The sequence below is a fragment of the Leucoraja erinacea genome, chromosome 34 (genome assembly GCF_028641065.1).
Source record: "Leucoraja erinacea ecotype New England chromosome 34, Leri_hhj_1, whole genome shotgun sequence".
NCBI classification, from domain to species: domain Eukaryota; kingdom Metazoa; phylum Chordata; class Chondrichthyes; order Rajiformes; family Rajidae; genus Leucoraja; species Leucoraja erinaceus.
Window position 1 is genome coordinate 19,471,904 of NC_073410.1, and position 26,508 is coordinate 19,498,411.

Sequence of the window (26,508 nt, forward strand, 5' to 3'; positions counted from 1 at the left end):
GGAAGATTCCGTAGCTGGAGCTATTTTTAGTTTTAAGGGCTTTCTTTACTTGTTATAGTAGGTTAAAAATTAACCTCTAAACCCCCGACCGCCGACAACGGGTCGGATCTCATGCAGGGGAAAACGGAAGGTAGGCTGTTTATTTTTACGTTAAAAAGGGCTTCTTAAGATCCCTTTATACAAAGTTTAATGTTGCGAGTAGCTAATTTGGGCCCCATTATATCCCGCAGTATTTTTCTGGGCATTTGAGGGCACAAATCTAGCGCAATGTGAACATTCTAAACCAGCGCGTTCACAGGATCCCACTAGAAAGCTGATTTAAATGAACTTTAATTTACAGCAATTGAACACTAAATTCCTTCCATTTGGCCTATAAATTAATGTAAATGAGATTTAAAAATCATGTTTTATTGTGAATTATTTGGGGAATATTATTTGGACACTTAGGCTATTTAAAAAATGTTAATCATTTATTAAGAAATGGATAGATGTTTAGATCTAGTAATTGAAGTTTGAAATTAGCTACAATTGGGTAACTAACTAATTATATGCTTTAATTTCAGGTCATCCAAGTAAGATTATTTTATATTTGTTTCAGAATGCTTCAATCTATGATAACTAAAAATTTCATTCAGTTCTCTTAATTTTTAAGAAAGTTATGGGCTTTTGACTGTCCACGATCACAGCTTTTTTGTTATGTCCATAGAAAATCAATAGGGAACAAGATGCTAATTTCCGAGTATGAAAATGGCCATAACTTTTTAAATACTTGAGATATGAAAGTGAATTAGGTGTCAAATTAAACTTCTTTTTTATGCTTTATTTGATGGGATAAATTGCAGGCTTGATTTTTACAATCTCAAATGTTGTAACATTGCTACATGGAGGTTAATTTTTGAGATCTTCGCACGTAACGGTAAAGTATTGGGCAGAGTAGCTGGAGGTTGGTCAGGAGGTTAAGCAGGGATCATAGATATACAGGGGATTGAAGGATATGGATCACGTGCAGGCAGAGATTTAACTTGCCATTATGTTCAGCATGCACATTGTGGGCCGAAGGGCCTGTTCCTGTGCTGCACTGTTCTATGATCTATAAGAAGCAGAAAAACGCAAACTTAAAGTTATGTACAGTTTAGCGGGGACTGGAGGACTGAAATAGTTAAGATGGATGAGGCCCTTGAAGACGTATCATTTTATGTTGGAGATAGAAGGGAACCAGGATTATATAGATCAGCACATACAGGAGCTATGGGTTATTGGGACATGGGGTGCTAGGATTTGGGCAAAGTTTTGAATGAGGCTGGCTGATAAAAAGATTTATTGCACGACACCACTTTAAAAATAATTCCAAATGTTATTATGCATGAGGTAATCAAAGGCAAACTGTGGGGAATGGGCGAAGTGGGTGTATTTATGGGATATTAACATCGCAGAGAGAAAAATCTGACATATCTTCAGGCACAGAGGAATAACATAAAATTGCATAATTTAAAGTCAGAGTAATGTAGCATAGACAGAAGGCTTGTCGGCCCAACCCATCCATGCCGAGTTGTCTAACCAAGCCACTCCCACCTGCCTGCGCCAGGACTATGTCCCACTAAACCTTTCTCATCCACGTACCTGTTGAAGTGTTCTTTTAACGTAATTACACCCCGCTCTACCGCTACCTGTGGCAGTTTGTCTCATGTGAGAAAAATCTAGCCCTTTTCTAGTTCTTTCTGAGGCTTTCCTCCCCTCAACTTAAATCAGTACCCCCTAGTTATAGATTCCCCTATCCTGAGGAAATGACTATGGTTCTTCAACTTATCTATGCCCCTCGTATTTTATAAATCTCTATAAAGTCACCAGCCACCTACGCAACAAAGAAGAACAAACCCAGAATATCCAGCATCTCCTTGTATCTCAAACCCTCCAGTTCTGGTAATATCAGAAATCATTTTTTATACCCTTTCTAGTTTAAATACATCCATCCTAGGATTTAAAGTGAGAGGGGCAAAATTTAAAGATGTGTGGGGCAGGTTTTGTTTTACCACAGAGAGTGGTGGGTACCTGAAACTTGCCGCAAAGAGTGGTGGTGGAGGCAAATACAATAGTGGCATTTGAGCAGCTGTTCGATAAACACATGGATATGTAAAGAATAGTGGGATATGGATCACATGCAGACAGAGGAATTTAATTTAACTTGGCATCATGTTCAGCACAGACATTGTGGGCAGAAGAGCCTGTACTGTTCTATATTCTATGTACATTCTTATAGCAGGACGACCAAAACTATACAGATTTACCGACATGTAGTCCCAACTCCTGTACTCAATACCCTGCCCAATGAAGGCCAGCGTGCAAGTGTACTTCACTACCCTGGCCACCTGTGTTACTACCTTCATGGGACTGTGTATCTACACCTCTTGGTCTCTGTTTTACAATATTTCCCAGGGCATTACCATTACCTCACAAATTTTCGGAATTAAACTCCACCTACCATTCCTTGGCCCAATTGATGAAGATCCCATTGTATTTGAAGATAACCATCTTCACTGTTCATTATAATATTTAGTGTCAATTTCTTGCTGTCTTGGGCAGAGCAGTTGCCAAATCAAGTTGTGATGCATCATGATCTGATGCTTTCTCGGGTGCATGTGTAGAAGTTGGTAAGAGTCTTTGGAGACATGCTGAAATTCCATAGTCTTCTAAGGAGGTAGAGGAGTTGGTGCATAGGAAGGGATTGCAGATGCTGGTTTAAACCGAAGATAGACACAAAAAGCTGGAGTAACTCAGCGGGACAGGCAGCATCCCTGGAGAGAAGGAATAGGTGAAGTCAGAGTATAGAAGTGAGATTGACCGATTGACCAAATGGTGCCAGCACAACAAACTGACTCTCAATATCAGTAAAAGCAATGAACTGATTGTGGAATTTGGAAGAGGAAGGATGAGGACCCACAATCCTGTTTATATGGTGGAGAGAGTCAAAAACTTCAAATTCCTGGGCGTGCATATTTCTGAAAATCTTTCCTGGACCCAGCACATTGATGCAATTATAAATAAAGCACATCAACACCTCTACTTCTTGAGAAGATTAAGGAGATTTGGTATGTCAAAGCAGATTTTCTCGAACTTCTACAGGTGCACAGTAGAGAGCATATTGGCTAGTTGCATAATGGCCCGGTTCGGCAACTTGAACGTCCAGTAGCAGAAAAGACTGCAAAAAGTTGTGAACACTGCCCAGTTTATCACCAGCTCTGACCTCCTCACCATCAAAGGGATTTATCGGAGTCGCTGCCTCAAAAAGACAGCTAGCATCATCAGAGACCCACACCATCCTGGCCACACACTCATTTCACCACTGCCATTAGGAAGAAGGTACAGGAGCCTGAAAATTGTAACATCCAGGTTCAGGAACAGCTTCTTCCCTACAGCCATCAGGCTATTAAACACTACAACCTGAAATAAGCTCTGAACTACTATAGACAATTATTCTTAGGCCCCCTTCGGTCATGGCTGACCATGGGCATCTCCAGGGTGCTATTCCCTATATGGAGGACGCATGTGCATGACTTTGTTTAACGTGGGGAGACTGGTGCACAGACAGCCACCCCATGGTCCTTGACAGATCTGGGTCAGGATCCAGTGGCATGGAATCCAAGATGACCGGAAACCCTTTTCTGCTGCAGCCTTCATCCGCCTTCCCAGCCGTTGTGACGCTCCACTAAGGTCAGCCATCGTCCTCCGCCTGTACCACCGTTGAGGTCTTAGTTGGATTGCTCTTTGTCAGAGTCCTCCCCCTCAATCTTACAGCCATGGGTGGCCCACCAGGAGCATAGCTCCAGAAGGCATCGCTCTCAGGATCTCAGGTCCACACAAGCTTCTCCACCACGATAAGGTGACAATCCACGGATACACGAATCATAGATGATGATTATTATTATTATTGCACTACTATTGTTTGTTTTTTGAGTTTATGTGTACATATTCACAAGTAAACACATATATTATATCAGGCGCGTGCCGTGATTAATTAGTTAGGGTAGGCAGTGGGTTTTAGAAATCTTGAAAACCGTGCATGCGCAGATTGTTCTCTCGACTTTTACCAAGTAATTTGCCTTCAATAGGTCCTATCTCTTAATAAAATATTTAAAGACATATAGCTCAAAGAATATTATTACCATAATATTTGTACACAAAATCCATTCTTCTCTCTTTGCAGCAAAAATATCCATAACTTTTTCATAGAAATTAGCAGTGGGACTTTGCTCCATCTGAGTAAATCTTTCCTTTTCGATAGAAATTAAAGCAAGTGATGAAAGCCTTTCATTGGACATTCTATTCCTGGTGAAGCTTTTAATTCTTTTCAAAGCTGAAAATGATCTCTCAACAGAAACTGTTGTAGCAGGAATTGTTAAAATTAATTGTAGCAGCTTCACGGCTTCAGTGAACTTTGTTCCAGTCCATTTTGAAATATAAAAACAAGTAATTCTTTAAATGATTGATCCCGAAGTCTGAAGAAGGGTTTCGGCCCGAAACGTTGCCTATTTCCTTCGCTCCATAGATGCTGCTGCACCCGCTGAGTTTCTCCAGCTTTTCTGTGATCCCGAAACACATGTGCATTATAAATTCCAGCTAGATCCGCTTTCAGTCTTATGACATCAAAGAAGTTACCGTAGTTTCTTTCTAAACTTTCTATTGCCTCCTGATCAATTTGACAAGCAGGTTTTTGAAACTTGTTTCCATCAACTAAGAAAATGAATTGTAAATTTTCTGTATCTTACATAGAAACATAGAAAATAGGTGCGGGAGGAATCTTGCTTCCATATGCTTCAATATATCAACCAATATTAGATCAAATATTCTTGCTCTCTCTTCTTTAATTGGACGTTTTGAACAAGATTTTGATTCAGCCAGGTCATTTTCTTTGCAATATTCTTCAAACTTTTCATGAATGTCATCAAAATATTGGCGCAGATCCTCAAGCGAATGTATTGTTTCATTGATTCTTTTAATTCAATAAGAAATATCTATCATTTTAGTTTGCAAAATGTTGTAGAGAGTGTCAGTTTTAATGAAAATGTCATTATAAACCATGAGAAGTATGTAGACTCTTTTGTTAGCCAAGCATAAAACCCATTGCTCCTGACCAAAGTTTCAGGATCCCACAATAAGCGATTGCTGTTAATGCTGTCAAAAAGTTTACAGAGGTCTCCATGATATTGCAAACTAGTTTGGATTTGCTTTGAGTTTGAAGTGCTGCCTTTGGAATGCGTTTCTGCACTATTTCATCAAGAAATTGCGTTCGTTTTGTAGAATGACTAAAAAATGAGGCAAGAGCGTCAATGGTCTTGAAAAGGCTTGTACATTCAGGGATGAATTTAGCTAACTGTGACAGAACACAATTCAACATGAGCATAGCAGTGGGTAAATAAAGCTGATGTTGCCTTTTCTCTTACTTTAGCTTGAACACCATTTATGTTTGTTGTAAGTTATTGAATATGCATTCTGTTACACTAGTAGCAGCTCTGTCCTTAAGTTTGTCAAAGTCTATTCTTTAATTTCAGTCCAATATATACTGTAATCCATTAGAGCACAGCTGTATTTGAAATATCAGTGGATTCATCCACTTCTATGGCAATGAATGTGGCTTTTACGATCTCTTCTTTAATATTATTTTCTACTACTGTGCCTTCTGCATCAAGTCATTTTGTATCTTGTTAGAAATGCCAGAAAAAATGGATGAACTGTAAATGGTGCCAATTTTTAATCACATTTTTCTGTATATTTCAGTAACTCAAAATGGTTTCCACAATTTAGCGATTCTTTGTCTTCATTATCACCATGCACGTTCTTGACTGATCAAAAAGCAAGTAGCACATATTAACTTTTTTAGTATCTCTCTGTTCTCCTTAACTTTTTCATTGTGAATATCGATGCTAAGTTGCTTCTGCTTATCTATGAGCAAGTCGGTGTGAGTCTCCTGCGTTAGAACTATAGTCGCCTTGTTTTTTTTTTTTTTTTTTTTTTTTTTTTTTTTTGTTTATTTATTTTATTAGAAGTTAATACATCACAAAACAGTACAGTGGCACCTAATTTTAGGTGCCAACTATGTAATACCGTAATCCATTCTATGTACAACCTCTAGTTTTATGTTATAAGAAAGAAGTAAGCAGAACAAGAAAAAGAAAGCAATAGAAAGGGGAAAAAGTGGAGAAATAGATGGTAGAGAGTAGAAAAACGTGAAGTGTGTATATATAAAAAAAAAAAAAAAAGGAAGAGAGAAAGAGGAAAGTAGAAATAGAAGAGAAGGCCCCTTAAAAGAGAATTTTTCAAATCTGTATTCGGAGATGTAGCTCTATCCGCGTCATGAACTGAAATCAGCAATCCTTACGGCACCGCTGCATCACATGATTCCAAAAAGTCGATGAAAGGAGACCAACTCTTTAAGAATTGGTCATATTTATCTATTAGTCGGAGTCTCATTTCTTCAAGGCGTGCTATGTCCATCGTATTCCTAATCCACATTTTAACAGTTGGTGTGGTTGTATTTTTCCAAAATTTAAGTATCAATTTCTTTCCAATTATTAACCCATAATTAAAAAAAACATTTTGATCTTTATTTAAATTGGTATCTTCTCCTATTATTCCAAATATAATCCATTCCGTTTTGGGTTCTATTCTTGACTTGAAAATCTTTGTAAATATATCAAATATATCACTCCAAAATTTATTCAACTTTGTACATCCAACAAATGAGTGTGTTATATTAGCGTTTTGAAACAAACATTTATCGCATCTGGGAGAGACGTTTGGATAAAATTTATTCAACCTCGTTTTTGAATAATATAGTCTATGTAATAATTTGAATTGAATTAAATTATGTCTTGCATTAATAGAACAGTTATGTGTATTCATCAAATATTTTTCCCATCTATCCTTAGAGATCTTTGTCATTAGCTCTTGTTCCCAATCTTCCCTTAATGCTTCTGTTGAGGGTGATTCTCTATTTAATATATTATTATAAAAGTATGATATTAATTTTTGTGAATCAGCCTTGATATTCATTGCTTCTTCTAAAGGATCTAAAAATATAGTTTGAAATCTATGTGTATGTTTCTTCATAAAGTCACAGTCGCCTTGTTTTTGATGGCAATCTGTTCGATGACGTTGAGCTTGGCGGTGGGTAAGGCCTTCAACAATGAGCTGCAGTAGTGCTAAACCTCGACAGTTGGTGCATGGCATGTCTTTTAGCGGTCTGCAGACGTGGTAAAGACATTGGTTTTGCTTTGTGGGCTTATGAGCCTGTAAGCTACTCGTGGGGGAGGCCGCGTAGAGGCTGTCTTTGTCTCCCCCTATGAGCAACTCGATCCGTGTAAACCCAAAAGGCTCCGTTCCTACCTTTCCAATAGATCCCACTTCATCTCTCTCCATAACCACACCTCTGCTACAGCCACAGTCACTCAAGGCGTTCCCCAAGGCTCCGTACTCGGCCCCCTCCTCTTCATCATCTACATCCTCCCCTTGGTCAGATACTCCACCACTTCAACCTGGACTTCCACTGTTACGCCGATGACACCCAGATCTACCTCGGCACCAAATCCCCCCACAACCACCCCCCCTCTCTCATATCAACTCCTGTTTGTCAGCTATAAAAACCTGAATGCAACATAACTTCCTCAAACTCAACAGCGATAAAACAGAATTCCTCCTCATAGGCTCCAAATCCACACTCAGCAAAATCAATAACCCCACTCTCACCATCGACGGCACCACTGTCTCCCCATCTCCCCAGGCCCGCAACCTTGGCGTGATCTTTGATTCCACCCTCTCCCTTGAGCCTCACATCCGCCATGATGTGGACAAGCTTTTCCCTTTGAGAATAGGGAAGATTCAAACAAGAGGACATGACTTCAGAATCAAGGGACAGAAGTTTAGGGGTAATATGAGGGGGAACTTCTTTACTCAGAGAGTGGTAGCGGTGTGGAATGAGCTTCCAGTGGAAGTGGTGGAGGCAGGTTCATTGGTATCATTTAAAAATAAATTGGATAGGCATATGGATGAGAAGGGAATGGAGGGTTATGGTATGAGTGCAGGCAGGTGGGACTAAGGGGAAAAAAAAATTGTTCGGCACGGACTTGTAGGGCCGAGATGGCCTGTTTCCGAGCTGTAAATTGATATATGGTTATATGTCATTAAAACCTCCTTCTTTCACCTCCGCAACATCGCCAAACTCAGACCCTCTCTCACACCTCCCGCTGCTGAAAGACTCATCCATGCCTTCATCTCCTCCCGACTGGACTACTGCAACTCACTTCTCCTTGGCATCAGCTCCACCTACATCAACCGACTCCAACTGGTCCAGAACGCAGCCGCCCGACTCATCACCCACACCAAATCCTGGCATCACATCACTCCAGTCCTCAAACAACTTCACTGGCTTCCCATCACCCACCGGATCACCTACAAAATCCTGGTCCTCACCTACAAAGCCCTCCACCATCTGGCCCCCCCATATCTCACTGACCTCCTCTCCCCCTACCAACCCTCACGGTCCCTCAGATCCACATCAGCCGGTCTCCTCTCCATCCACAAGTCCAACCTCCGCAGTTTTGGGGACAGAGCCTTCTCCAGGGCAGCTCCCAGGCTCTGGAGCTCCCTCCCCCAACTGATCCGCAATTCCGTGTCCCTCACCATCTTCCAGTCCCGCCTCAAGACCTATCTCTTCACCTCTGCCTATCCTTAGCCCCACGTCCCCCTCACTTTTCATCTGTGCTTGAATTGCCTCATATTGTGTTTTGAATTGAATTCTGTCTTTAATTTGTGTACTAGTCATGTCTCTACTATTTATTTCATTCCCCTTACATGTTTTTCCTCTACTTGCTAAATTTTTGTAAGGTGTCCTTGAGACTCTTGAAAGGCGCCCATAAATAAAATGTATTATTATTATTATTATTATTATAATGCGTAGCAGATCTCTTGTGCTTGTGCATTAGGCAAATTATTTAAATCACTGTATCCATCTGCTACCCATACAGTTCCACTAGATACAGAAATAACAGGCAAAACAGTCTATTTGTTGAAATACAACCGCATGGCCACTCTTTCCTGTTATACCAAGCTGTTTTAAATGTTCTCATTATTTTTGTTCCTTTGCGCTGTTGAAGTTCTTCAAGTTCCGGCGTTGGTCTGCCATTTTTAATTATTTTGATCTTTTCCTCGTAAGTTTGCTTCGAGAAACTCTTCAGGCAATCACTATCCATCTTTGAAAAAATGGCCAAGAAACTTGCGTGTGCGCATGCGCAATAGGCTGGTGCACATGCGCAACGCAGCACATGCACGCAGTCCACGGTGTAAAGGCAGCGTTTACGGACCGTTCCCACTGATGGCTTGAAGCATCGTCGACGGCACGAGAGTAGCACATACATCCGCGTTTTAAACGTATTGCGGATGAAAGGCACGGGAGGATTATGCCTACCTAAGAGATCGATCTCTAAGGGAAGCATAATTCTCCCGTGCCTTCACCATTTTATATATGTTATATATATTTATATATGTTTTATATTTTGATTGATACAAATACATCGATAGATGCTCCTGAACACATCATCAGTGATGTAACGCACACGGCATTGGGGGTTCAGTATTGATGTGGATAGAGAACTGGCTGGCAAACAGGAAGCAAAGAGTAGGAGTAAACGGGTCCTTTTCACAATGGCAGGCAGTGACTAGTGGGGTACCGCAAGGCTCAGTGCTGGGACCCCAGCTATTTACAATATATTAATGATCTGGATGAGGGAATTGAAGGCAATATCTCCAAGTTTGCGGATGACACTAAGCTGGGGGGCAGTGTTAGCTGTGAGGAGGATGCTAAGAGACTGCAAGGTGACTTGGATAGGCTGGGTGAGTGGGCAAATGTTTGGCAGATGCAGTATAATGTGGATAAATGTGAGGTTATCCATTTTGGTGGCAAAAAAAAACGGGAAAGCAGACTATTATCTAAATGGTGGCCGATTGGGAAAGGGGGAGATGCAGCGAGACCTGGGTGTCATGGTACACCAGTCATTGAAGGTAGGCATGCAGGTGCAGCAGGCAGTAAAGAAAGCGAATGGTATGTTAGCTTTCATTGCAAAAGGATTTGAGTATAGGAGCAGGGAGGTTCTACTGCAGTTGTACAGGGTCTTGGTGAGACCACACCTGGAGTATTGCGTACAGTTTTGGTCTCCAAATCTGAGGAAGGACATTATTGCCATAGAGGGAGTGCAGAGAAGGTTCACCAGACTGATTCCTGGGATGTCAGGACTGTCTTATGAAGAAAGACTGGATAGACTTGGTTTATACTCTCTAGAATTTCGGAGATTGAGAGGGGATCTTATAGAAACTTACAAAATTCTTAAGGGGTTGGACAGGCTAGATGCAGGAAGATTGTTCCCGATGTTGGGGAAGTCCAGGACAAGGGGTCACAGCTTAAGGATAAGGGGGAAATCCTTTAAAACCGAGATGAGAAGAACTTTTTTCACACAGAGAGTGGTGAATCTCTGGAACTCTCTGCCACAGAGGGTAGTTGAGGCCAGTTCATTGGCTATATTTAAGAGGGAGTTAGATGTGGCCTTTGTGGCTAAGGGGATCAGGGGGTATGGAGAGAAGGCAGGTACGGGATACTGAGTTGGATGATCAGCCATGATCATATTGAATGGCGGTGCAGGCTCGAAGGGCCGAATGGCCTACTACTGCACTTAAGTTCTCTGTTTCTATGTTTCTATGTAACCTGGGGTCATTGGGTGTTTCAACATCAGACACCCTCACCCAGGTGACCCAGCCGTGGTTGATCAGACCACGACTTGTGTTCAGGTGGCATTCGTTCCTCCCCATGGACCTCCTCTCCTGATCCAGAGCCATCTCGAGGCCTTCTCCGCTGCCTCTGTGGTGTTCTTGATGGCCCTTCTCCTTGCCACTCCGTTGAAGCCCGGTGCATTCAAGGCTTTGTAGAGCGATTGCCCCGCAAAACCTCTGCAGCCAACCTCGATGGGCATACACCTTGCCTTCCAGCCCTGCGTACGGCAGTCTATGACCAGCTCTTCATACTTGGCCATCTTCCTCTCGTGGGCCTCCTCCAGACGGTTCTCCCACGGCACTGTCAGTTCCAACAAGACGATGTTTTTGGTCGCCTCTGAGACCAGGAGGATATCAGGCCTCAGGGTGGTCGTGGCAATGTGCTGTGGAAACTTCAGCTGTTTCACCAGGTCTACGGAAAGCTGCCAGTCCTGCGCAGTCGTCAGGATTCCTGACGGATTCCTGGCTGCTGTGGTTCTTGGCAGCTGCACTCCGGCCTTCATGAAGGTGATCATCTGGGTGGTGGGGCGTTCTCGTCTGCAGCTGCTGTTTCCCATGCTGATGGCTTCTGCAATGGCTTTAAGAACCTGGTCGTGACGCCATGTGTACCGGCCCTGCCCAAGAGCCTTTGGGCAACAGCTCAGGATGTGCTCCAACGTCCCCTTGCCTGAGCATTGCGGGCAATCTGGAGATTCCGCTTTGCCCCAGATGAAGAGGTTCGATGGGCTGGGCAGGACATCATACACTGCCTGGACCAGGAACTTGATGCGCTGTGGTTCAGCCTGCCAGAGCTCAGTCCATGTGACTTTTCGGTCCATGGCCTGCTCCCACCTTGTCCAGGCTCCCTGCTGCCTCAATCCAACTGCTCTGGTAGACCTCTCCTCCTCCAACACTGCCCTCACTTCCTCCTGGACCAGCCTGCGCCTCTCCTTCCCCTTGGCCTTGTCAAACTGGGGAGATGGGAAGATTCCCAGGCCTGCTCTTCCCTGAGTCACTGCTCCCACCTGCACTCTGTGGCGTATCCGGGACTCTGCTTGCAGCACGGCTTCGCCGGCTCTCCACTTCCTCCCAGTTTTCACCTCCACCCCTGCTTGAGCCTCCTTGGGGTCGCTGGAGTCCCTGTACAGCATCACCTCTCTGGCCCGAGTCACCTTGAACTCCTCCTCCAGGGTCTTCAAGGGCAGCTGGACCTTGGTGTTATTTCCGTAAAGGGCGATGCTGCTAAGGCTCCTGGGCAGTCCCAGCCACCTTCTGAGAAAGCTGCTGACTTTCCTCTCCAATCTCTCTACGATGGATATTGGGACTTCGTAGACAAGCAGTGGCCAGAGTATCCTTGGCAGGATACCATGCTGGTAAATCCATGCCTTGAACTTGCCGGGAAGCCCCGACCGGTCCACTGCTCTCAACCAGCTCTCCAGCTCCTGACAGGTTGCCTGGACAGATGCTGTATCCTTCAGGCTGCTGTTAAACACCTTGCCAAGACTCTTCACTGGCTTTTCGGAGACAGTTGGGATTGGTGACCCTTCGATGCTGAAGCGGAACCTGTCCATGACTTTGCCCTTCTTCAGCACCAGTGACCTTGATTTTCCTGGCTTAAACCTCATCCTTGCCCATCCAATCAGTTTCTCCAACCCCTGCAGGATCCACCTGCCTCCTGGCACTGACTCAGTGGTGACAGTCAGGTCGTCCATGAAGGCTCTGATTGGTGGTTGGCGTATTCCTGACTTGGTCCGAGGGCCCCGGCACTCTGGCTCAGCAGACTTGACGATCATGTTCATCGCCAAGGCAACAAGGATCACAGAGATGGTACAGCCTGTGATGACCCCAACCTCCAGTCTGTGCCACTCTGATGTTACTGACCCTGATGAGACTCTCATGCTGAACTGGTTGTAATAGTCCAGGATGAGATCTGCCACTTGGCCCGGCACGTGATGCTTGGCCATGACTAGCTGGATCAGCGTGTGCGGGATGGAGCCGTAGGCGTTGGCCAGGTCAAGCCAGAGCACTGTCAGGTCACCCTTGTTCTCCCTGGCTTCTCTGATGAGCTGGGTCACCACTCCCATGTGCTCTAGACACCCCGGCACTCCAGACAAGCCTCCCTTTTGCACTGAGCTGTCGATGTAGCCATTGCTGGAGAGGAAGTTGGTCAGCCGCCTCGCCACTATGCTGAAGAAAATTTTGCCTTCAACACTTAGCAAGGAGATGATTCTGAACTGATCGATCTTCTTGGAATCTTCTTCCTTTGGGATCCAGACTCCTTCAGCGAATCGTCACTGCTGCTCCACTTTTCCTCTCCTCCAGATGACTTTCAGGATCTTCCACAGCCGTTAAAGTAACAAGGGGCAGTTCTTGTAGAAGCCAGGGGCTGAGCCAGCTCTTGCTCTCTTCACAACGTCCTGGACCTCTTTCAGGAGTGGCTCTTTACTATCAAACTCCTTGATGAGTGGAAGTGGTTTTATCAGGATGTTGCACTGGCCCAGCTCCTGCTGCCTGACGGGGTCACTGTAGGTCGTCTGGATGTGCCGGCCGATCTCCTCCTTAGAGCAAGCCAAACTCCCACTGTGCTTCTGCCCAAGTAGTTGTTTGTTGAAGCTGAAGGGCTTGGCTATGAAGGACGCTCGCTTCCTGGCTCTTTCCTTCCGGCGTCTTCGGTGCCACTCGGCTCTACGAAGTGTCATCAGCTTCTTCCTCAGGATGGTTCGCAGCTCAGCCAAGGGGGGACGTTGCTCTTCCCTGGCCTCTTTATTCTGCTTCTTGAGGGACTTCAGCTCCTGCCGGATCTTGTGGATCTTCGTTGCTCGTTGGTTCATGGTGAAAGGTGTTCAGGACGGCTTCTTCTCCACTTCTCCAAACCTTTCCACAGCTAGGCTGATGATGATTGTCGTCATCGACCGCAGCCTTCGGTCCACGTCCCCCTTCGCAGTTGCTTCTAGCACCTTGTCGACGTCCTCGTCGAACTGATGCCAGACTGCCGTCTTGCAGGCCTGAGGCCATCTGACTCGAACCTTCTCCGGAGAACTGTTCCGAGGGACTAGTTGCACCACTTGGAGGCTTTGGGCTCTATGGGGTGATTCCGGGCCCGGCTCCTCCTGCGTCTCATCAGCTAAAATACTTGTGCGTTGTGACACTCCCTGTCCCTCCAAACACTTCATCCGGGTCTGGTGAATCTTCAGGCCTTGGCTGTAGCAATGTTACAAAATTTTGAGATTAAAAAAATCAAGTCTGCAATTTATCCCATCAGATAAAGCATAACAATAAGTTTAATTTGACACCAAATTCACTTTCATATCTCACGTATTAAAAAAGTTATGACCATTTTCATACTCGGAAATTAGCATCTTGTTCCCTATTGATTTTCAATGGACATTACAAAAAAGCTGTGATCTTGGATAATCAAACGCCCATTTCTTAAGGAAAGATTAACATTTTTAAATAGCCTAAGTGTCCAAAGATTATTCACAAATAATTCACAATATAACATGATTTTTATATCTAATTTACATTAATTTATAGGCCAAATGGAAGGAATTTAGTGTTCAATTGCTGTAAATAAATGCCCATTTAAATCGGCTTTCTAGTGGGTTCATGTGGAACGCGCCGGTTTAGAACGTTGACATAGCGCTGGATTAGTGCCCTCAAATGCCGAGAAAAATACTGCGAGATATAAAAAGCCCAAAATGAGCTATTCGTTATAGATAATTTGATATATAGGGTTATATATATGCCCCATTTAATGTAAAAATAAGGTACATACCTTTAATTGTTTGCTCTATAAAACCCTGGGGCTGCGAGAGATTGCGGAATTAAACAGTAATTTTAAAACTATTAGAACTATATTATCGAGGCCTATAAAACTAATAATACCTTTTGCGACCGGGTCTTGCAGCGATTTTTCGTTAATGATTTACTAGGCTGAACATGTGCGATTAGTACAGCCTAGTAAAAATCGCGTTTTAAACCCGCCCCCTCCAAACAGCGCCAAAATCGCGGGCCTGGCTGAGGGCAGATTCCTAATGACGATTCAGGTAGGTTTTGTAACATACCTATTGGCTGTGCTTGCAAACCTTACCACATCTGCATTTGATTCTCATAGTCGGTTGTCCATTACCATTAGTCGTTAACCTTTGATCCGTCCAATTGAGGTGCTCATCCTCCCCCCCTCTCGGGCACCCCTTGGGGTATTTTTCCACGTGTTTTTCTGTAGCATGATTTGTGTCTCCTCCTCTCAGAGGATGCGGTTTGGGCTGCCAACCCGCCCCACCCTGGTTGCCGTCTTTCCCAGCTATCCACTGTCTCTCCAGTCGTCACCACCCTATTCTTGGTTGTCAACCAGTCTATTCCTGGTCGCTACTGGTTTCACCAGCACAGTGATTGATACAAATACATCGATAGATGCTCCTAAACACATCATCAGTGATGTAACCTAGAGTCATTGGGTGTTTCGGGTCTTTCAACATCAGACACCCTCACCCAGGTTGATCAGACCACGACTTGTGTTCAGGTGGCATTCGCTCCTCCCCATGGACCTCCTCTCCTGATCCAGACCCATCTTGATGCCTTCTCCACTGCCTCTGTGGTGTTCTTGATGGCCCTTCTCCTTGCCACTCCGTTGATGCCCAGTGCATTCAAGGCTTTGCAGAGCAAAACCTCTGCAGCCAACCTCGATGGGCGTACACCTTGCCTTCCAGCCCTGCTTACGGCAGTCTATGACCAGCTCTTCATACTTGGCCATTTTATAATTTTAGTCAGGGTAGGCACTGCCTACCTTGCCTACCCTGATGGCACGTATATATATGTTTTACTTGTAAATATATATGTTTTACTTGTGTATATATACATATATACAGACACACTTAACTTTTTTCTCTCTCTCGTTTATCTTTTCTTACAGTGTGCTATGTTTACATATTCTGTTGTGCTGCAGCAAGTGAGAATTTCATTGTTCTATCTGGGACACATGACAATAAAACACTTGACTCTTACTCTGTTCCATCACTGCTTGAGATCCTGCCCACTACAGTGGTGTCATCTACAAACTTATAGATGGAGTTAGATTAGAAATTGACTGCACAGTCAAAAGTGTATAGGGAGCATGGTAAATAACCATATAACAATTACAGCACGGAAACAGGCCATCTCGGCCCTACAAGTCCGTGCCGAACAACTTTTTTCCCTTAGTTCCACCTGCCTGCACTCATACCATAACCCTCCATTCCCTTCTCATCCATATGCCTATCCAATTTATTTTTAAATGATACCAACGAACCTGCCGCCACCACTTCCACTGGAAGCTCATTCCACACCGCTACCACTCTCTGAGTAAAGAAGTTCCCCCTCATGTTACCCCTAAACTTCTGTCCCTTAATTCTGAAGTAATGTCCTCTTGTTTGAATCTTCCCTATTCTCAAAGGGAAAAGCTTGTCCACATCAACTCTGTCTATCCCTCTCATCATTTTAAAGACCTCTATCAGGTCCCCCCTTAACCTTCTGCGCCCCAGAGAATAAACCATATAACCATATAACAATTACAGCACGGAAACAGGCCATCTCGGCCCTACAAGTCTGTGCCAAACAACTTTTTTTCCCCTTAGTCCCACCTGCCTGCACTCATACCATAACCCTCCATTCCCTTCTCATCCATATGCCTATCCAATTTATTTTTAAATGATACCAATGAACCTGCGTCCACCACTTCCACTGGAAGCTCATTCCACACCGCTACCACTCTCTGAGTAAAGAAGTTCCCCCTCATATTACCCCTAATCTTCTGTCCCTTAATTCTGAAGTCATGTCCTCTTGTTTGAATCTTCCCTATTCTCAAAGGGAAAAGCTTGTCCACATCAACTCTGTCTATCCCTCTCATCATTTTTAAAGACCTCTATCAAGTCCCCCCCTTAACCTTCTGCGCTCCAGAGAATAAAGACCTAACTTATTCAACCTATCTCTGTAACTTAGTTGTTGAAACCCAGGCAACATTCTAGTAAATCTCCTCTGTACTCTCTCTATTTTGTTGACATCCTTCCTATAATTGGGCGACCAAAATTGTACACCATACTCCAGATTTGGTCTCACCAATGCCTTGTACAATTTTAACATTACATCCCAGCTTCTATACTCAATGCTCTGATTTATAAAGGCTAGCATACCAAAAGCTTTCTTTACCACCCTATCTATATGAGATTCCACCTTCAAGGAACTATGCACGGTTATACCCAGATCCCTCTGTTCAACTGTATTCTTCAATTCCCTACCATTTACCATGTACGTCCTATTTTGATTTGTCCTGCCAAGGTGTAGCACCTCACATTTATCAGCATTAAACTCCATCTGCCATCTTTCAGCCCATTTTTCCAAATGGCCTAAATCACTCTGTAGACTTTGGAAATCCTCTTCATTATCCACAACACCCCCTATCTTGGTATCATCTGCATACTTACTAATCCAATTTACCACACCTTCATCCAGAACATTGATGTACATGACAAGCAACAAAGGACCCAACACAGATCCCTGAGGCACCCCACTAGTCACCTGCCTCCAACACGATAAACAGCCATCCACCATTACCCTCTGGCTTCTCCCATTCAGCCACTGTTGAATCGAGCTTGCTATTCCTGCATTTATACCCAACAGTTGAACCTTCTTAACCATCCTTCCATGAGGAACCTTGTCAAAGGCCTTAAAGTACATATAGACAACATCCACTGCTTTACCCTCGTCAATTTCCCTAGTAACCTCTTCAAGAAATTCAAGAAGATTAGTCAAACATGACCTTCCAGGCACAAATCCATGTTGACTGTTCCTAATCAGACCCTGTTTATCCAGATGCTTATATATATTATCTCTAAGTATCTTTTTCATTAATTTGCCCACCACTGAAGTCAAACTAACAGGTCTATAATTGCTAGGTTTACTCTTAGAACCCTTTTTAAACAATGGAACAACATGCGCAGTACGCCAATCCTCGAGGACTATTCCCGTTTCTAATGACATTTGAAATATTTCTGTCATAGCCCCGGCTATTTCTACACTAACTTCCCTCAATGTCCTAGGGAATACTGTCAGGACCTGGAGACTTATCCACTTTTATATTTTTCAAAAGTATCAGTACTTCTTTTACTTTGAAACTCATAGTATCCATAACTACTCTACTCGTTTCCCTTACCTCACATAATTCAATATCCTTCTCCTTGGTGAATACCGAAGAAAAGAATCTCCCCCATCTCTTTTGACTCTGTCTCTCCAATGGACCAATTTTATCCCTCGTTATCCTTTTGCTATTAATATAGCTGTAGAAACCCTTCGGATTTACTTTCATCTTACTTGCCAAAGCAACCTCATATCTTCTTTTAGCTTTTCTAATGTCTTTCTTAAGATTCTTTTTACATTCCTTATACTCCACAAGCACCTCATTTACTTCATGCTGCCTATAATTATTGTAGATCTCCCTCTTTTTCCGAACAAGATGTCCAATTTCCCTTGAAAACCAGGGCTCTTTCCAATTTTTACTGTTTCCTTTCAACCGAACAGGAACATAAAGATTCTGTACTCTTAAAATTTCCCCTTTAAATGTCCTCCATTTCTCTTCTACATCTTTCCCATAAAACAAAATGTCCCAGTTCACTCCTTTTAAATCATCTCGCATCTCATCAAAGTTAGGCTTTCTCCAATCAAAAATCTCAACCCTAGGTCCAGCTCTGACCTTCTCCATAATTATATGACTAAGAAAGGATCCTTGCTGGGCACTGATGTAGAGAATTATCCTGGAGGATGTTGTCACCTATCGAATTGAATTGAATTGAATACATTTTATTAACCAAGTTGTATACATACAAGGAATTTGTCTTGGTGCTTTGCTCGCAAGGATAACAACACAATAGTTAGACAATTCAAAATAAAATATTATAATTTATAAACATGTGAAGAATAAAATAAAATACCAGACCTTACCAATCCTGACTGATTGTGGTCTGCAGGTCAGGAAGCTGAGGATCCAGTGGCAAACAAATGTAGTTGGGATTATGGTGTAGAAGTCAGAGCTATAGTTAATAGGTAGAAGTTGGATGTAGGTTTTGATGACGTGGCTGGGGACTCCACATGGGCCAGTCGCTTTCTGCAGATTCATTCCCAGGAAGGCTCTGACGTGAAAAACACAACTCCCTCTCCTCTCTTACCTCCAGCTTGATTTTCCTATAGCATTTGTACCTCGGAACATTGAGTTGCCACTCCATCCCTGCATCAGGCACATTTCTATAATAGCCATAATCTCCATAAAACATAGCCATAACAGCCATGTACGTATCCATGCCCTGCTCTTACCTGTGAGGCCTCATGCATTGAAATAAATAATGAATAGAAACGGTTCAGAGTGATATGGGTCAACGCAGGGAAAAGGGACTAGTTCAAGCCAGCAACTTGGTTGGCATCCTGTCTGACTCTATGACTGTTTTGCTCTTCTTTGCAATGGGATTTCTGTTGATGTCTTTTGCCTTGTTCAACTTAAACCCATCTTGTTTTCTCTCTTTCCCCTTTTCCGTATGCTCATGTCCCATCCCTGAGACCCATATTTATTTTATTCCTCCTCCCACTGTCCCCTTCCCATCATAACCTTCCCTCTGGCTGTACATTTCACTCCTCCTCTTCTCTCCTCATCTACATAGAAGTGTAGAGGTCAGGAACAGGCCCTTCGGCCCACAATGTTTGTGCCAAACATGATTAGGTCCCAGCTGGAATATTGTGCGCATTTCTTGTTAATACAGTATGGGATGGATATGATCAAATGAACAAAGGTCCAGATGAGTCTCACTGGGATGATGTCCAAAACACAAAGTACTGGAGGAACTCAGGAGTCTGAAGAAGGGTCCAGACCTGAAACTCACCTGTCATTCCCTCCACAAATCCTGCTGACCCACTGAGTTCCTCAAGCACTTTGGTTTTGCTCAAGATTCCAGCATCTGCAGTTCCTTGTGTCTTCACTTGGATGTTACTCGGGATGGAATGTTTCAATTACGAGGAGACATCGGATATTGGCTGAATTTGTTTACTTTGCAGCTGGAGCTGGAACGATCAAGGGGGGGGGGGGGGGGGGGGGGGGGGGGGGGGGATAGAAGTGAATAACATTTTGAGAGGTATAAGTGAGGATAGATAGACAGTAAACTTTTCCCAATAGCAGAAATGTCAAACGCAAGAGGCAGAGGTTTAAGGTGAGAAGGAAGAGGAAGAAAGAAGAATTCAGGAAGATTTTTTTTCATCCGGTGATTGAAATCAGGAAAGCATTGTCAGGACACTGAGACTCTCACCAAAAATTTGGACACGTATTTGTACCGCCAAGCCACAGTATGGTAATGGTAAATAAGGTGACAAACTTATATGCAGCAAAGGGGCTTTATCCATGTGTGACTCTATAACTTTAAGCCGAGAATGACTGAGGGATAAAACACATTTTGTGGCAAGAGTAAATACATGGCCAGGAAGGTTAGATCACAGTTGATCCAGGGCGAGCTAGCTAACTGGATATAGAATTGGCTTCATGGAAGGAAGCCGAGGGTGGTGGTGAAAGTTTTTTTTGACTAGAGGCCTTTGACCAAGTGGAATGCCTTAGGGATTGGTGCTGGGCCCATTGCTGTTTGTAGTTTGTATCAACAATTTGGATGAGAATATATAAGGCATGATTAGAAAGCTTGCAGATGATCCTAAAGTATGTGGTATCGTGGACACTGAAGATGGTTATCAAAAATTACAAAAGCTTTATAACACAGAAACAGTGCAGTAATTAAGGGACACTTTGTTAAGGTTGAGTTGATTATCAGTACCAAATAAATGTTTTAAGTCTATACCCAGGGCAACAGGTAGATAAGGTGCTGTAGAGGGCCATGTATAATTCCTTATAGAATGCAGGAGGTTCTCTGGAGAAGGAGCCACTATCAGTGAAGCAGAGGAAGACCTGCCTGCACCATCTAATCCTCTGGTCCAGTCTGGGACTCAGGATGGTGGGGCTGAGGAACTAAACCACTGTCCCACTCCTCACTTCCATCAATGTCCAAAACCTCACCTACCTCCCGTTACCTTTCCTGTCCTGTATTTTGTATTCAACTGTCTCCTCCGTCATATCCCAAATTAGCTCTCGTCTGCCGTGCCAACAGTTTGCAGGGCTCATCAGTGGCTTCCAAACCCAGAAACACGGAGAGGAAGCATGTCATCTTCAATCCAGAGGTTTATGGGTCAAAGGTATACAAAAATCCTGGAGAAACTCAGCGGGTGCAGCAGCATCTATGGAGCGAAGGAAATAGGCAACGTTTCTGGCTGAAACCCTTCTTCAGACTGATGGGGGGTGGCGGGGAGAAGAAAGGGAAAAGGAGGAGGAGCCCGAGGGCTGAGAGGAGACAGCCCGAGGGCTGAGGAAGGGGAGGAGACAGCAAGGGCTAACAAAATTGGGAGAATTCAATGTTCATGCCCGCAGGATGCAGACTCCCCAAGCGGAATATGAGGTGCTGTTCCTCCAATTTCCGGTGTTGCTCGCTCTGGCCATGGAGGAGACCCAGGACAGAGAGGTCAGATGGGGAATGGGAGGGGGATATGAAGTGCTGAGCCAAGTTAGTTATTGCGAACCGAGCGGAGATGTTCGGCGAAACGATCGCCCAGCCTCCGCTTGGTCTCACCGATGTAGATCAGCTGACATCTAGAGCTGCGGATGCAATAGATGAGGTTGGAGGAGATGCAGGTGAACCTCTGTCGCACCTGGAACGACTGCTTGGGTCCTTGAATGGAGTCGAGGGGGGAGGTAAAGGGACAAGTGTTGCATCTCTTGCGGTTGCAATGGAAAGTGCCCGGGGAGGGGGTGGTATGGGAGGGAAGGGAAGAATTGACAAGGGAGTTACGGAGGGAGCGGTCTTTGCGGAAGGCAGACATGGGGGGAGATGGGAAGATGTGGCGAGTGGTGGGGTCACGTTGGAGGTGGCGAAACTGACGGAGGATTACTTGTTGTATGTGACAGCTGGTGGGGTAAAAGGTGAGGACTAGGGGGACTCTGCCCTTGTTGCGAGTGGGGGGATGTGGAGAGAGAGCAGTGTTGCGGGGTATGGGAGACCCTGGTGCGAGCCTCATCTATGGTGGAGGAGGGGAACCCCCGTTCCCTGAAGAATTAGGACATTTCAGATGCCCTGGTGTGGAACGCCTCATCTTGGGAGCAGATGCGGCGTAGACGGAGGAATTGGGAGTAGGGGATGGAGTCCTTACAGGAAGCAGGGTGGGAAGAAGTGTAGTCCAGATAGCCATGGGAGTCAGTAGGTTTATAGTGGATGTCGGTCAGAAGTCTATCACCTGAGATGGAGATACTGAGGTCAAGGAATGGTAGGGAAGTGTTGGAAATGGTCCAGGTGTATTTGAGTGCCGGATGGAAGTTAGTGGTGAAGTGGATGAAGTCAGTCAGTTATGTGTGGGTGCAGGAGGTGGCACCAAAGCAGTCGTCGATGTAACAGAGGTAGAGTAGGAGGAGGTGTCCGAGAGTTGCCGTGTGGCCTCAGTTTATAGGTCAAATTGGCTTTGGTAAAAGTACAGTAGTAAATGGTCCCTTTTGTGTAGGATAGTGTTAGTACATAGGGTGATTGCTGTTTGGCGCAAACTCGGTGGGTCGAAGGGCCTGTTTCCACGCTGTATCTCTGAAGTCTAAAGTCATAAGGCTGCCCAAGAAGCCATTCTCTTGCATTCTTTGCCCATCAGATCAATTCATCTATCCGAAAATGATTTGTTTTGCTATCTTCCGAATGACCTGTCAGGCATGGCCAAAGGCTCCGTGCTTTGCAACTTTTAGATTCATGTGTGTGTGTTCTTGCTCTCCAACTGCCCGTTTCAGAGCTCTCGTGTTTTCATCCCTCTGACTGCATCCATTAACCCATTGATTGAATGATTCATTCAAATTACCCCCACGCACCCTGGCCTCACCTTATCAAAGATATTACATTTTACTGCTATGCTCGCTGTCACCCACTCTGCACACTGAAGCCGACTGGCTTTCTCTCTTTTTCAGTTCTGGTGAAGGGTCTTCAACCTTAAATGACCTGACAGATTAACTCCACATATGCTGCTGAGCTACTGTTTCCAGCATCTTCTGCTTTCATTTATGACATCGACACTAACCTGAAATTGTATTAAATCTAAGCTGAAAGTTGACATTTAAACTTGCAATACCTGTGGTTCATGTGGCAAAAGGAAGTTCAAAGAGTTGAATCCTGCATCTTCCACTGAAGAAACATTCTCGTCTTCATCTATGGAACACATACGTTGAGCAAAGATCAGTTTCCCCTAGAAGGTTGAAAATTGATTTTTTGAAGGTAAATGTTCCTTGTTTTTTTGGTATGGCATGCTTGCCTTCATTGGTCGGGACATTGAGTATAAGAGCCAGGAAGTCAAGATGCAGTTTTATAGGATACTAGACCAAGTGCAGACCCGTTGGGTCTGTTTCCCCAACGCGGGTTTGCGGGGGGGGGGGGGGGGGCCTGCATCATCACACTCGCACTAACCACCCCTCGAACACACAGGTGGTGGGAGAAGGGGGAGAGGGAGACGGGGTGGGGAGAGGGGAGGGTGAGAAGAGCGGAGAGGAGGAGGAGGAACGGGAGATATTTGGGGGGGAGAGGGGAGGGGGGAGAGTGGGGTATGGGGAGAGAAAGGGGGATGGGGAGGGGGACGAGTGGGGAGTGGGAAGAGAGCGGGGGAGGGGCAGGAAGGGAGGAGAGAGGGGTAGGGGGGTGGGAGAGGGGGGGTAGCAGGGAGTGGTGCAAGAGAGGGGAAGGGGGGGGGGGGAGAGATGGGGGTGAAGAGGGGGAGAGAGGGGGTGGGAGGGGGGGAGGGAGGAGGGGGAGGGAGAGGGGTGAGGGAGAGAGGGAGATGGAGAGGGGGGGAGGAGGGAGAGTGGGGTGGGGGAGGGGATGAGAGAGGGAGGAGGGGGGAGGAGGGGACGGAAAGGAGGAGGGAGAGGGGGGGAGGGGAGAGGGGGAAGAGTGTGGAGGGGGAGAGAAGTGGGAGGGGGTAGGGGATGGGGGGGAGGAAGTGGGTGGGGTAGAGAGGGGAAAGGGGGTGGGGGAGGGGGGGGGGGGGAGAGAGGGAAGGGGGGGGTGGGGGAGAGAGGGAGGGGGTGGGGTGAGGGAAGGGTGGTGGGGGAGAGAGGATGGGATGGGGTGGGAGGAGGGGGGGGAGGAGAGGTAGAGGGGTGAGGAGGAGAGGTAGATGGAGACGGGGAGGAGAGAGTCATGGGAGAGGGGGTGGAGAGAGGGATGGGAAGGGGATGGAGGGGGGAAGATTGTGGAGGGAGGGAGTGGGGGGAGAGAGGGGAAAGAGTGGGGAGGGAGAGGGGGGAGAGAAGTGGAAGAATAGGGAGGGGGGAGGAGGGAGGATAGGGGGGAGGGCGGAAGAGGGACAGGGGGGAGGGGGACAGGGGAAGGGGTGGGGGGGGGGTGGGGGGGAGGGGGGAGGGAGGGGGAAGGGAGGGGTAGAGAGAGGGGTGGGGGACAGAGAGGGAGAGGGGTGGGGTAAGGGGGAGAGAGGGAAGGGGTGGGGTACAGGGAAGGGGGTGGGGGTGGAAGGGATGGGGTGGGAGGAGGAGGGAGAGGAGAGGGAGAGGGGTGGGGGTAAGGGGGAGAGAAGTGGAAGTGGGAGGGAGGGGCATGGGTAGTGGTGGGAGAGGGACAGAGGGGTAGGGGGAAGGGGGTGGGCGGGAGGAGAGGGAAGAGGGGGGGGGGGTGGGGTAGAGAGGGAATGGGGTGGGGGAGGTAGGGATGGGGTGGGGGAGGTAGGGATGGGGGGAGGGAGGAGGAGGGGGGGGAGGAGAGGGAGAGGGGTGAGGAGAGGGAGATGGAGAGGGGGAGGAGAGAGGGTGGGGGAGGGGGAGGGGATATAGTGGGGAGGGAGAGTGTAAGGGGGAGGGGTAGGGACAGTCCATCTGTTCCCCATTCCCTATCACCCCCTATCCTCTTTCTCTATTCCCACACACGTGATGACGCGCTTCGACACAGGCTGCGGGGGTGGGGGGAGGAGGGGGCTGGGGCAAAGGCATATGTAAATGGATCCATTCCGATTGGACATCTGTGAGCATTGGCATTGTGACATCACACGATGGAACGTTCACTAACATTTTATGGGTGAGAAGCCAGTTTTTTTTTTAATTTTGGGGGGGTGAGGGAGAAGGATTTGATTAAAAATGTGCACATAAACACGACAAAATGTAATCAGGAGTGGATACTTGGAATGAAAAGTGAAATCTCTACCGAAATGGAAGAAATCTCGGCGATTCTGCGTCTGGTGTTGGCGTAGCAACGAATTAAAGGCTGGCAGCCACAAGTCAGGCAGACACACACACACACACACACACACACACACACACACACACACACACACACACACACACACACACACACACACACACACACACACACACACACACACACACACACACACACACACACACACACACACACACACACACACACACACACACACACACACACACACACACACACACACACACACACACACACACACACACACACACACACACACACTATATATACTAAATATAGATAGATAGATTGGTTAGATATTGTGTAGATATTGTGTGCCACAATGGGTTGTCCCATTGCAGAACGATGTGGATGCTTTGGGAAGCATTCAGACAAGGTTAACCAGAATGCTGCCTGGATTAGGGCTTATTACCTATAAGGAGAGGTTCGACAAACATGGGTTGTTTATTCTGGAACCCCAGAGGTTGACGGGAGACCTGACAGATGTATTTAAAATTATTAGCGATCAACAAGATACCAAGTGTATCTCGACCTGGACCATTATCTGAAAGGGAAACAGGAAATGCTGGAGACACTCAGCAGGTCAGGCAACCTCAGTGGGATGAGTTAACGTTTCAGGTCGTAGTCCGTTTGAAATTAGCTCCTCACTCAGACTGAATTCCCATCTGTATACATTGCTTCATCACCAGGAATACCAACCTTGATAAAGAATGCAGCTCCAGTTGCTGAACTGTGGCAAAGATGTCATTAAGAAAAAATATTCATAAGGATGTTACCAGAGTCTCAAGGACACCTTACAAATATTTAGCAGGTAGAGTAAAAACATGTAAGGGGAATAAAATAAATAGTAGAGACATGACTAGTACACAAAGTAAAGACAGAATACAATTCAAAACACAATATGAGGCAATTAATGCACAGATAAAAAGGGAGGGGGACGTGGGGCTAAGGATAGGCAGAGGTGAAGAGATGGGTCTTGAGGCGGGACTGGAAGATGGTGAGGGACACGGAATTGCGGATCAGTTGGGGGAGGGAGTTCCAGAGCCTGGGAGCTGCCCTGGAGAAGGCTCTGTTCCCAAAATTGCGGAGGTTGGACTTGTGGATGGAGAGGAGACCAGCTAATGTGGATCTGAGGGACCGTGAGGGTTGGTAGGGGGAGAGGAGGTCAGTGAGATATGGGGGGGCCAGATGGTGGAGGGCTTTGTAGGTGAGGATCAGGATTTTGTAGGTGATCCGATGGGAGATGGGAAGCCAGTGAAGTTGTTTGAGGACTGGAGTGATGTGATGCCAGGATTTGGTGTGGGTGATGAGTCAGGCAGCTGCATTCTGGACCAGTTGGAGTCGGTTGATGTAGGTGGAGCTGATGCCAAGGAGAAGTGAGTTGCAGTAGTCCAGTCGGGAG

The 26,508-nt window shown here is 45.7% G+C and overlaps 1 protein-coding gene across 1 annotated transcript in view; it reads right to left on the reverse strand.

Annotated features, from left to right (window-relative positions):
- The window catches only part of LOC129713074 (primary cilium assembly protein FAM149B1-like), a 201,744-nt gene that overhangs the window by 57,372 nt on the left and 117,864 nt on the right, over positions 1-26,508 (reverse strand). Inside the window, 1 exon segment of the mRNA XM_055661954.1 lies at positions 22,999-23,075. Within this exon segment, the coding sequence (XP_055517929.1) occupies positions 22,999-23,075 (77 nt within the window).